The sequence below is a fragment of the Bolinopsis microptera genome, chromosome 10 (genome assembly GCF_026151205.1).
Source record: "Bolinopsis microptera isolate Bmic1 chromosome 10, MBARI_Bmic_1.0, whole genome shotgun sequence".
NCBI lineage: Eukaryota > Metazoa > Ctenophora > Tentaculata > Lobata > Bolinopsidae > Bolinopsis > Bolinopsis microptera.
In genome coordinates, this window is record NC_087081.1 from 12952186 (window position 1) to 12966222 (window position 14037).

The window sequence follows — 14037 nt, forward strand, 5'->3', positions numbered from 1 at the left end:
GGCAACAGCGGCAATCTCGGCGGGTGTTTCCCACCAGCGGTCTTACAGTGGTGGTTCTAAATATTCCCATAATTACGAGAACTTTCAACCAGTGAAACAGATTAGGGCTCAGCAGCAGCAGAGTTATGAGAACTGCCGCCCCTCTTGTAGCAGTAACCGCAACAGTCCCTCCCTGTACCACACATTATCAAAAAACACCCCAATCCATCACCCTAGAAGTAGAGCCTCATCATCACCAAATGGTAACGGCTCACCCCACACCAGCGCCCTAAACATATCCGGAGGACCAAGCAGTGGTGGGACAGTATCTGATAACGGTACCAGACCCGAGTATACGACCATCCCCAGTTACCCTTCTGCTGGATCCTTGTTGACACAAAGGGTTGTTCCAAAGGAGGAGTCAGAAGGTACACCTCCACTACCTGTCAAGCAGAAGAGTTTAACTGAAACTCAGAAGAGTTTCACGACTGGGTCTACTAACTCAGTAAGTGTACATTTTGTAGTTTAGGTTAGGGGCCATCTACTTAGGATGTCCGGCAAATAGGGAGGGGGGGGGAAGGGGGGTGGTTTTGAAAATTCGGACACACCCGGACAGGGGGAGAGGGGTGGTATGAAAATCTGCGATATTGGCGAACGTCCTAAGTAGATGGCCCCTTACGTAACGTTATTTTGTAGTTTATATTATGTAACTTTATTTTGTAGTTTAGGTTACGTAACTTTATATGTTAGCGAAATTGGAGTAAACTGGAGACTTCAAACACAAGGAAAATTTGTCCGTAATTGTTAGCTATAAATAAATAATTAGCGCTGGTAAATAATTTGGTGAATAGAGTTGCAACCATTTAGACAAGGAGTTGAAGTTTCGTGCAGACTGAATAATTAGACCAATTGTTACATATTATATGATTAGAGCTTATACTTATAGTTATAGTGAATGGAAATCTAGCGTCCGCCAAAACGAAACAACGAGCGCAATTCTTGTTAACTTGTAATTCGGAACAATTTATCAACAATGAAACATTAAATTAGTGATTAAATTAAGTGCTTGCGATTACATACTCGAGCTTTTCATTTAGAATTAAAACAAATTCTTAATATTATTGAGCCAGGTTGTGGACTGGCTACACCTGCTTAAAATGTTTCCATTCCATTTAATAATACTCAATAATTATAAATAATCATAAAATGAATAAATAACGAGGTCTGATCGTCATCTTCTTACAGCGTTCAATGTCTGTGTGAAGGTAAAATGGTGACATCCTCCGGATCAGGCAGAGGTCGAGTGTAATCGGGATTAATTCTGTAGTAGTTGTACAGCAATACTATGGTAATGCATATAGGACTACTGCGGACCCTCTACCGGCCAAACCTTTTTAACAAAACTGCAGTCAAGGTTCGGTGAACGTGTGGCACGCTGCAAATAAATCATTCGAGATTCTTCTCGAAAGATTTTCAAGACTTGATGTCAATTTATTATCGGAGAAAAAGACGATTTATGGAGGAGCAACCTTACATTCTACCTACTACTTACTACTCATTCCTCAAGATGTCCACTCCATGATGTTGCTCTACCACTTTGACTTGTGTCCCTTAAGCACTTTTAACTACCGTTCACCGAACCTTGACTGCGGCTTTGTTAACAAGGTTTGGCCGGTAGAGGGTCCGCAGTAGTCCCATTACCTTAGTATTCATGCTGTACAACTACTACAAAAATGAATAAATAATTATAAAATAAATTTAATCGTAGTTACGAAAAAAAATTTTGTTATCCTTTTCGTTGACACGTACGTGGGGTTTTTATGGAAACCCTGAATTACCCTATTAGTGTTGGTTGGTTCGTGAAAAAGTTAAAAATATATTGTCAAACAGGGGAAAAAACCAGTATTGGCCCATTACTATATATAATATACAAAAGCATAGCACGCAACTTTCAGTTCAATGTATAAAAATATTTGTCACTTTCACGGGGAAAAGTACCATAAACAAATGTATTTACATTACAATTACCAGTCAAATTAACGTCTAGAAAACAGAACAGTTTTTTTGCTTTTTCAAAAATAAGGTGTCTATTGCTACACGTTGTATACCTCTCTCCGGCGCGATCAAAAGGGGTTGCAGCGTGTGTCAAGGTGTCTATTATCTGCGCATAACTCACACATTTGGGTTTCAAGTAACTCACACATTTAGGTTTCAAGTCACATGATCGACTAAAGCAAAATATAGTGTGCTCATTGTTACTACCTCGAATTAACAATAGTTTTCTAATCTTTCTGTTAGTCGCATTCTCCGTATCGATTCTATTTTTAGCTCTTTCAACCATTTCTTTTTAGCCCCAGATGTACGGAAGACATTATAGAGCGTTCCGTGACAGCAGGAGATCTGATCGACCTGGAGGAATAGCTTACCTCAAGTTCAACCAACAGGTTAGAGACCTTATTATTGTGTTTTTATTTCTTTAAGTTTCAGGAGTCTGCCTTCTTCTCATTAAATACCCAGCATGATGAGAAGAAATCCACAAACTGTTTGTAGTACAGCCTTCTTGAAAGTATCTAAGCCTTCTTATAACAGTCTAACATTAGCAGCTACCGTCATGGTCGTCCTTTTAGAAATAGACAGGCTAGGGGTAACCGGGAGGTCAAAGGTCGTTTTAACACGAGACAGTGATTACCCAATCAGCTTGTATAAGTACATTTACCAATCATACCTCAGTGTTTGTATCACGTGCACGAAATGTTGCGTCACTTCACCACTTCACCGCTATTACCACCGTCTATAGCCTTGTAAGTGTCCTTATACTCTTACTTATAGTGTCCGGGAGATGAAGAAGTTTATAAAGGAGATTCGTGAGATCCGGCAAAACCTCTTCACTTTAAAGATCACAAGATACTTTAATTGGGGATCGTAATTTGGCAAGTCTTGTTCTATTACTATGTTGACTAAGGACTAGGTTCTTAGGTTCTTAGGTTATTAGGTTTTACTACTAGATTGAGGATCATGCCACCCCATCGCGGGTTTTCTACTATACCACTGGTTCCTGCAACTATGATTTCGACTACTTTATTTTTCAGCAATTACCAAAATTCCTGATTTATCGCTTCATTATTTGGAAGGTACTTTTGTAACAGTTAGATGTGCAAGTTGCTGTCAAAACATGCCTTAAAATTTGCAACTTTTATACGAAATCTGTCGGCTTTGATAAACGTATTTGAACCATTTAACTCCGACCTGATATTTAAGTTTACTGAATTTGCTCAAATTTCCGAGTTGGCTGAACAAACACCAGCACCCACGCCTACAAGCTCTGCAGTGCAGTCTATATCAGGAGAATTATAGTAGCCTAGCAACGAATGGTAGAGTCTTGTTGCTAACCAACCGGTAATGAGCTAAAGGAAAACTTAATAAGCGTGCGGTGGTGATGACGTCACTGGTTTGTCACGTGATCAAATGATATGAAGTTAATATTGCCAGGAAAAGAGCTTCAATCAAGCAATTAATTTAAAGTTTTATTGAAAACAGCAAGCATGATCGAGGAATAAGTTGATCGAAATTAAGGTCCTGTGGTTTATTTGATGAGTGCGGTAAAATGATACATTCAAAACAGCTACACAATGTTAAAACATGTTCCTCTACCTGCTGATTAATAAATTAGTTATTAGCCCGGTTTGACGAATAGCCAGCCTTTACCACGCTGTTTGCCCTGTAAACTTAACTGTTAATAATAGTATGTTTGTACGTGTCATAGTTGCGGCGTAATAACCAGTCCTTGTTTTATAAGTTTATAACTTCACAGCCACTGGGAGCTATGACTCTCTGATAATAGGAGTTTAGTTGTAGACTACTTGACAGATAGTCATACCTAGTGTAACCAGTCGTTGTTTTAAGAGTACAGTTTTTAAAGTGGCTGTTTTTGGGGATAATTTGACGGCTGTGATGAGGGACTATTGTGAGCCATTTGAGTTTTCTAATCTGGCTTTTAACGATCAGGTAAGATAATCTTTCAGTTGATTTATTTTTTTAACTACATAATTTTTATATTTGTAGTACATATTTAGCTTTAGATTTTGGTGGGAGGTCAACCATATTTTTCCTGGAACATAACTGAGATGAATACCCAATCAGCAATCATGTTTTAGTATAAATACATGTATAATAGATCAATCAAAACCTTGAGTAACCATCACGTGTCAAAACAAATATATCGTAGATTTCTGATCCCCAACAGAATCCACACCTCGTAGGTCCCTATTTTAGATAATAACACAGAATCTAGACATTGATTTGTCTCTCTTAAATATTAAAATCTAACAAGCAGGCATAAAATGTAACAAGCAAACTTTATAATTTGATTATTATCTGACAGGCTAGGCCCAGTATGAGTGTTTAAAAATTATTTGGAAATTTGTATTCAATACGCTGGCAGCAGTACATATTATAGCCATTTTAGAATTCTTAACTAATGTGAATAAGTGTTAAATAGAAAATAGGCGTGCCTACGACGAATCTAAAATTTAAAAAATAATAATCACTGCGATACATCAACTTCAACGAATCTATTTGTCACATAATTATTACAATATTATGACAAGGATATAAATCATCTGCTTGCTACTGGAAGATGTATGAATCAAAGTTAGGCACTGTAAAAATCATAAATGAATGGATCTCATGTAGATACAAACCGCAATTATCATAAACAAATCATCGCGGAAATATTAATCTCAGCAGCTTGCTAGGACTTCTTTCCGTGATGATTTGTTTATGATAACTGCAATTTGCACTGATTCAGCAAGAAAGCAAGATCTATATATTTAACAAAGCAAAATTTACTATTACAATTGCGCTGTATGCGAATTGTAACTGGCACTGCAGGCACTACAGGCTAATATGAAATATCTTAATATGTGCGAACAATTGACTATCATCATTGATCTATTGATTATAACTGCAATTTACTTCATGTGATAATGCTATAATGGTTGGCTTGCAACATGCTATATAATTGACTACCAATTTTAGTAAGCACACATAGTTGTATGTGGCAATTAAAATCATCTCACGTTTCTACTCCGACCTATTATAGTAATGCTATTATGTAACTGTGTAAATTGAGCTCAAGTAATGGCATTGTTTGCTGCGTGAATGTGAGTCGAATCTCGTGCGATCTCTTTTATATAGGACTTCTTGAGCGGCTAGTTAGTAATTTTGTTGAAGTTTTTATATGTCACAGAGTAATTTTCAGCACTTTTTAATTACGGAAGATCAGTTTTCAAATATATGACTCGTTGAGCGCTTAATCCGTATTTTTATTCTGAAGTTTTTATAAATCGTAAGTTTATTTTCAGCACTTTTATTCATCAATGTTGAATTTTTAGTTAGCTAAATAGTATAGCCACTAAGTTCCTCATATCTTCATTGTCCAAAAACGTAATTCAAACTTGAAGCTAATTTTATATATCGTTAAGAGTCTAGCCTCTTCGATAAGATGAGTATGATATATATATATACAATACATACATGTATACTATATACTTATATATACTTTATATAGTTAATAATATCGCCTCGAATTTATTCGCTACCTCCAAGGTTGTGATCATTAAAGCTCTTATAAAGCTCTTATAAAGTTATAACGGTGTTAAAATGACTGAATGATAAACCAGATGATTCAAAACCAATACTAGCCAATGTACTGTGCATACTTTCCCTGCATCTTTGAAACAATAGCCATATTAATAATGCTGTAGACCAAAACATGCTGACTGTAACTCTATCACGTCATGTAACCAACTTCACAATTTATTAATTCCTTATTAAAAACATCTGGGCCTTTGCCAGGGCAGATAAAACTCGTCTATAGTTTTATAATCAGCCGTTATCTGAGCAATTTGCCCTCTATAATTCCTCATAATGACTGTTCCCTGCTCAGTTTAGACTGCAGATGCTCCCAGCTCCTTGATAGAAGTCTATACAGTAGATCCAATCATTGTATGGGATCTATATTTCTATAATACGCCCAGTCTGAAGCTGGAAAATTTTTGCTTTTATGCGTGAGAGAATTGATAAAATGTTCCAGCTGCAACAATATAGGTTTTGTCGTTGTATCTCATCTTTATAATACTAGCAAGCCTTGTAGCTGCTTTGTAATTATATAATGACTCTGCAATAGTGGACTTATCTTAAGCACAGCACTGGGGTTCGTTACTGTTCATTTTATCAGCGTTGGATTTGTTTAGTCCATTTAGTACTTCATAATTCGTTGAAATTGCTGTTAAATTAGATTAATTGTACCAACATTTTTTTTCGAAGATATTAAATTCTTAAAAAATTGCCAAAAGTAAATCCGTGGGCAGCCATTGTCTGAGTAATCTGCACTTTTTTGCTCATTATTATGACCATCCATAACATATCCAGCTCACAATTTAAACCGTCCAAAAAAGGGCCAACAATTGACAAAGTACACCAATCACGATCAATAAGATTACAAGGACAGGTGATACCAAGGACAGGTGATACCAAGGACAGGTGATTCCAAGGACAGGTGATATGCTTACTATCTATAACAAGACAATTAAGATACACAGTGCTAGTCAGTGCTATATCTACCAAAGACAGGTGACCACTTATAACCCAGGTTCCTCATTATAACAGGACGATCCCTAGCCTGATAACTTATGTACACGGGGGACCTTACCATTGATAAGGTCCCTAGCATGATAGGTCCCCTGTACATAAATAGGCCAAGCACCTGATAATACGTCCCTGTCCCTACATAACAACACACATAAATGTAACCCCTAGTATAGTCAGTAGGGCGAGCTGGCTGGTATATTATATATTCTCATATTGTATACACGACTTGTATCGGCTATAAACATTGCAGGATTTCTACGAGCTGCTGGACGAATGTGACTCTAAAAGACGGCCCTTCAACGACCGTTCCTTTCCCCCCGACATATCCTCCCTCTGTTACATTCCCTTTAGGAACATGTGAGTCTAGTGTGGCTAGTAGTTTGTAGTGTTATACTAGAGTACTAGCGTGAGTCTAGTGAGACCTCCAGTATTGTGTGTCTAATGAGACCTCCAGTATTGTGGGTCTAGTGGGACCTCCAGTATTGTGTGTCTAATGAGACCTGCAGTATTGTGGGTCTAATGAGACCTCCAGTATTGTGGGTCTAGTGGGACCTCCAGTATTGTGGGTCTAATGAGACCTGCAGTATTGTGGGTCTAATGAGACCTGCAGTATTGTGGGTCTAGTGGGACCTCCAGTATTGTGGGTCTAATGAGACCTGCAGTATTGTGGGTCTAATGAGACCTGCAGTATTGTGGGTCTAATGAGACCTCCAGTATTGTGGGTCTAATGAGACCTCCAGTATTGTGGGTCTAATGAGACCTCCAGTATTTTGGGTCTAATGGGACCTCCAGTATTGTGGGTCTAATGGGACCTGCAGTATTGTGGGTCTAATGAGACCTCCAGTATTGTGGGTCTAATGAGACCTCCAGTATTGTGGGTCTAATGAGACCTCCAGTATTGTGGGTCTAATGAGACCTCCAGTATTGTGGGTCTAATGGGACCTGCAGTATTGTTGGTCTAGTGGGACCTGCAGTATTGTGGGTCTAGTGGGACCTCCAGTATTGTGGGTCTAATGGGACCTCCAGTTATGTGGGTCTAATGGGACCTCCAGTATTGTGGGTCTAGTGGGACCTCCAGTATTGTGGGTCTAATGGGACCTCCAGTATTGTGGGTCTAATGGGACCTCCAGTATTGTGGGTCTAGTGGGACCTCCAGTATTGTGGGTCTAATGGGACCTCCAGTATTGTGGGTCTAGTGGGACCTGCAGTTGGTCTGGGGCCAGTGTTTTGTAGTTTATTCTTATATTGTAGTGTTATACTAATGTGGACTGATATCAGTAATAAGGGCCTAGGGAGCGGTATAAGTGTGGGTTTTTCTTTTGTAGTTATTTTCACCCCGACTCTCTCTCTCTCTCTCTCTCTCTCTCTCTCTCTGTTGGGGGGGGGGGGGGGGGGTTCTAGCAGCAACGTACTGTGGGTCTGGGGGAGCATAATGACGTGTGTTAACTTATTTGCAGTGTTATCTGCATTATACTCTTGTGAACTTGTTACCTACTGTTTATAGGCTGTGATAGGTCTAAGGCCAGTATTGTAGTGTTTGGTTATATTGTGGGTCTTTCTTTTGTAGTTATTTTCACCCCGACTCTCTCTCTCTCTCCCTCTCTCTCTCTCTCTCTCTCTGTATTGTGGGTATGGGAGCAGTATTATATTGAAGTGTCAACTTTTTGTAGTTTGTGTGTTATTATACCCCTGTAAACTTGTTACTTAGGGTGGCTTATAGGCTATGATAACCATAACTTCTTCTAATATGTCCAGTACCTATATTGTAGTGTTACACTAGTGTTAACTGTACTTAAGCAGTATTAGTGTCAGTTTATTAGTTACTTTCCTTTAGACAGTCAGACAGTATAGTTGAAGGAAACTGCTTTAGTCAGAGTATTTCCTTTACCCTTTGTCTCTTACTCTTAGTGAACTTTATGCCAATCACCATCTGGGTGTGAACTTTCGGCCGTTTATAATTTGATAAGTGTATCTGGGAGTAAGTTTTGTCGGAGCCTCAAAACTGCATGTCCATTTTCTATACCTTTGTGAACTTTCGGCGGTTTATATGCTGTGATACTTTTGTCGGAACTCCAGAACCATAAGTATACCAAGTGTCTGAAAATCCGCTATGGCCGAATTTTAAATATAACAAATGTTCGGTTCACGCTAGGGAACCGAGTCTGATCTAACGTATGGTTCATGCTGCCGGTAAAGTTCAGAACCGCGTCTGATCTAACGTATGGTTCATGCTGCCGGTAAAGTTCAGAACCGCGTCTGATCTAACGTATGGTTCATGCTGGCGGTTAAGTTCAGAACCGCGTCTGATCTAACGTATGGTTCATGCTGCCGGTAAAGTTCAGAACCGCGTCTGGTCTAACATATGGTTCATGCTGGCGGTAAAGTTCAGAACCGCGTCTGATCTAACGTATGGTTCATGCTGCCGGTAAAGTTCAGAACCGAGTCTGATCTAACGTATGGTTCATGCTGCCGGTAAAGTTCAGAACCGCGTCTGATCTAACGTATGGTTCATGCTGCCGGTAAAGTTCAGAACCGCGTCTGATCTAACGTATGGTTCATGCTGCCGGTAAAGTTCAGAACCGCGTCTGGTCTAACGTATGGTTCATGCTGCCGGTAAAGTTCAGAACCGCGTCTGATCTAACGTATGTATACCAAGCAGTCTGACATATGTAAATCAAGAAGTGTTACACCGCGTCTTATAACTTAATAACAGCGTCTAGCAGCTGGGATTTAGAGTGTTTTAATTTATAGCCTAGTTAGCTTGTTACGGGTTGTTATATTGTGCTTAGTATTCAGTTTCATCGCTTATTGACTCCGAATCAGGTGATTATTTGTTACTTACTTAAGTACTTAGAGTTCAACATGGGTAATTTTGCATTAACTTAGACATTTTGTTTGTAACTTACTTAAGCACTAAGACCTAGTTAGATATTTTGAACATTTTGACTTAAATCTCGTGAAACCTAATACATACTCTAATAGCATGAAGTGTACTCTCCAATGTATTCAGTCATCTTGCTGCATGATCCTAACCCACACGCACAGTGCAATTGTACAGGACGATTGTGTACCCATTTAGTTAAATTATGTAAACATCTAGGTTATTGTCCCTAATCACCTGCTCGTACGACACCACTGCTAATCCTCCTGCCTTATAACTGTTTCAACATATTCAGATTAGTGTCAAGCGTTGTTGTGGTACATGCAACGTCGTAATCACACCTCGATTCATATTGGTTCGTTGCCATGACGCTGTTATTTGCACGTGGTAATAGGTACCTTAACGGAGGTGTGTGAATTGCTTAGTGACACGTCTTGGTAACCATGTTACACTTACAGACTCATACTTGTTACATACGTAACAGACAAGTGCGCATGTACATATTGTTGCAACCTATTCGGTATGTTTTTCTCCCTTTAACTCCTTATAAAGAGGTGTCAGCGAGTGCTGACAATTGCTTTTCTCTGGAGTACTTGTCTGCTTGTTAAACTATGTTTGCCTTTATGTCACAGTGCAGGTCCTGGAGCTCAAGTCATTATGATTTCCTAGGTTATCGAGGTCTGATCGTCATCTTGCTGTACATTGTACAACTACTACAGATTTCCTTGGTTGTCCAAAAGTCCAAACATTGGACTCCAATATTTAAGCATCAACACGCTGCACTAATATAAGAATATAGGTTGGTAGACCACGAACAGTATTATCAAGGAGTATTATTAAGGCGTGTATTACTGTATTGTAAGGTGCGATGAGATATTGTGGTAAGAAATTAAGTGACACTTGGTGTTTCTGGTTCAATCCCTGGTGTGTGTCATGTGTGTGTGTGTGTGTGTGTGTGTGTGTGATTTGACGCATTATTATGATGGCGCCTACAATTATTGTATCAGGTTGTATTTGAGATCTGGTACACTGTCGGACTGTTTCACTTTCTATGAGCTGTCTATACATTACAATCACTAGCAGGAACCCGTATAATATAACCCTAAACGGTGTCAAGACTCAAAATACTAAAATAATTATTACCTATTTAATTGGCGTTTTTGACACCACTTGGGGGTCCAAATTTTCGGCTCTCAAATCATTATTCCTTGGCCAATTTTTTATTTTTTCATGCTGATTTGAAGGCCATCAAAGCATTTGACCCAGCCAAAAAAGTTCCAGTTGTATATCTTTTACGGTTTATGCGGAAAGTCGCGTTAAAGTTGATGCCGTGGTGTCAGTAAAATGGCACAGATATATATATATCGTCTCGCTTTATATATAGTAAGATGTAGATTTGTATTTGTAAACCTTGTAAACCTTGTAAACCTTGTAAACCTTGTAAACCTTGTAAATCTTGTAAACCTTGTAAACCTTGTAAACCTTGCATGGCGAGTTTGTTTTGTTCCGTAGTTCTTCCTTGAACTTTAGAATAATCCTAAAATAATGGCCCTCAGTCGTGTTGACTGTCACTACCTGAAACGTGATTATCACCTTACCTGAAAAAAAAAACGAAAAGAAACCTTACCTGGAAACCAATTGGTGCAGCCCTCATGGTGTTGCATTCGCTTATGATAGTTTACAGTACGCTACAATGTAGATGAACTGAAGGGGTAAGAAGATTTTTGATCTTTGGCCAGGGCCCTCCTTATTTAGCCCACACGTTTCCGATCATTCGGCTGAGTTGACCGAGAAGATATTGTGATCGAGATGGCACATCAGTACCACAGGGCGATCTATATTTTATTCTAATGGATCAATTGGAATGATTGGAATTTTAAGTGGTGATGGCACGAGTAGACTTTCATTGGGTACCAGCGAATGAAATTTCAGCTTTTGTAATATTTCTTTGCGACATCTACGCTTTTTTTGAATGATGAACAAGTTGGATAGATTTCGTTTGTTAAACCTTACGATTAAATGCGATTGACGTTAAGTTTAAACCGTTTGTATCCATTTGTATCCATTTGTATCCATTCGTGACCGTTTGTAACCATTTGTGACAATTAAAATCCTGGTTGAATTCAGTTATGACTTATGCTCGGATTATTTCCGCCATGTAATCCTGAATTTACATGCCATCGCTTACGGTTAAGCCACTGTGGTCCTAAGCCTTTGATTTATTTATCCACTTAAGTTATTAAGTACTTGAATATTAAGAGTATTTCTGTGCTGAAATTGGCAATTATGCGCACTAATCTGTCTGTTGAAGCATTTTAAAATCGTCCAAGGCTTAAAAAAGGCAGTCGGCATTTGTTTTCTCTACCAGCTATGACCGTTAGGTAATTGGGCTATTCGATCGTGGTGACTGAAGTATTCAGTAACCAAATGAATATTTCACAAAGTGTCAACAATATTATCATATTTACCTGGTCACTGGTCAGGATAGCTATCAGACATCACAACCTCCTTGGCTTACCATGTCTATTCTTCACAAGATGATAGCGATTTCATCATTTATTATAGAGTTATAGTATTAAATCTACCAGATTACAATTTATTTCGTCTCGCTACTGCAGGGGGTCTGTTGGAATATACAAAATCAATAATTCTACAATTATAGGTGTGATAATCATACAGTCTTCCGTTGTAGCGTGCAGGATATTAATCTGCCCTATAGGCTAAGAGCTTGCAGCTTCATTTACTTATAAATATCTCCGGGATTTCGACGCGGGATCATATTATCACTCAGCCCGGCCCGCTGTTAGATAAACATCTCAAGGTGATATCATCCCGCCCCGGAAATTTGTATAAACCCGGCCCGCTTTTCAGTCGTAACTGATGTTTATCATTCAATTCTCCGACTTACAATAATCAATGATACTGCTGATTAGAACTCGATAATAGTAGAACAGTTAGACGCGCGATCACGTGGGCGCGTCACGTGCGTACCAGGTGCCACCAATAGCATACGCCGAGTCTATACCACGTGACACGAAAGCGCACCACGTGATATGAAACATCGTAACCGTCCACTTCTATGGCGGCCGAGATGGCTCACCTAAATTTTCACTGAAAATTTGTAATTTAAAACTTAATTATACAATTCACAAATCACAAAATAAAAACGATTTTAAATTTGATTTCTAAAATTATTTTAAAATTTAAATAAAAAACGATTTTCATATTGAAATTAAAAACAATTTTCATTTTGAAAACGGTTTTGATTTCGATTTTGATTTTGATTTTGATTTAAATTTTGATTTTGATTTCAATTTTGATTTTCATTTTGAAAACGATATTGATTTTGACTTTAAAAACGATATCGATTTTGATTTTAAAAACGATATTGATTTTGATTTTGAAAACGATATTGATTTTGATTTTGAAAACGGTATCTATTTTGATTTTGAAAACGATATTGATTTTGATTTTGAAAACGTTTTTGATTTTGAAAACGGTTTTGATTTTGAAAACGATTTTTATTTTGCAAACGATTTGCACGCACGTTTATATAGGTGAGCCATCTCGGCCACGCGCAAAAAAAACCATTTTCAAATTTGAAAATGAAAATGATTTTGTTTTGCGCGTGGCCGAGATGGCTCACCTATATGTACGTACGTGCTGCGCCACGTTAATGATTTTAAAACGTATGCGCGTTCCATATTAACCGCTTTTACATATTCTGCATCAGAAATTGCCATATAACACGTGGGAATATGGCTATAAATATATTTTGCACTATAGATTTTGGAAAGTGCTTATTAACCCGATAAACTCAGTGAATGTCCTTGCTGAACGGTCTGTGAAACAAGGAACTGAAACTGAGGGGTCCCGTGCAGTGCACTATAATAGTGCAAATTACATTTATAAATGGCAAATTCCTTATATGTTTAATGTTGCGGTCACGAGTCATCTCTGCTACCTATTTACCGTGCCTCCCGATTTATCATACGCAGTGGTTTTTTACCGCATGAAATTCACATTAGACCATGCATGCATCTCCCTTTCCCCGACAAGCACGGCTAATCGGGAGATAACTATAACACTAGTTACCATCAGCCATACTCTATGATCCCAATAAATTTCATGAGCGTTATCGTTCATTCACTACCCGAATAAACGGTACATCAGCGCAATATATATATATTTTTTTAAATATATTCTATTTAATTTGACCAATTTTACTTTTGATATAACAGCACCTTTAAACTTAGATTAGAATGAACAACACCTTCATTATTAAGACAAAATAAATCATAAATAGTATTTAACAGAATATCAAAACAAACACACTTCTCCGTGCATTTTGGGTGCGCTGCAGACTATATGTCAAAAATAACATAATTGGTACGATTTGGGAGCAACACGGCTCTAGGCAACTCTGTTGAAACTTTGAAAGGATAAGTGAAACGATACGAATTTGGATTAAATTTAGATCAAAACCGACATTACGGCACGTATTGACCTCACTTCAGGTCTCATTA

At 38.2% G+C, this 14037-nt stretch overlaps 1 protein-coding gene across 2 annotated transcripts in view; it reads left to right on the forward strand.

Annotated features, from left to right (window-relative positions):
- The window catches only part of LOC134821853 (calpain-5-like), a 62526-nt gene that overhangs the window by 20109 nt on the left and 28380 nt on the right, over positions 1-14037 (forward strand). For both annotated transcript variants that reach the window (XM_063832668.1, XM_063832667.1), the window contains exons 5-7: positions 265-484; positions 2331-2423; positions 6881-6987. In XM_063832668.1, coding sequence (XP_063688738.1) covers positions 265-484; positions 2331-2423; positions 6881-6987 — 420 coding nt within the window. The remainder of the gene's footprint in view (positions 1-264; positions 485-2330; positions 2424-6880; positions 6988-14037) is intronic.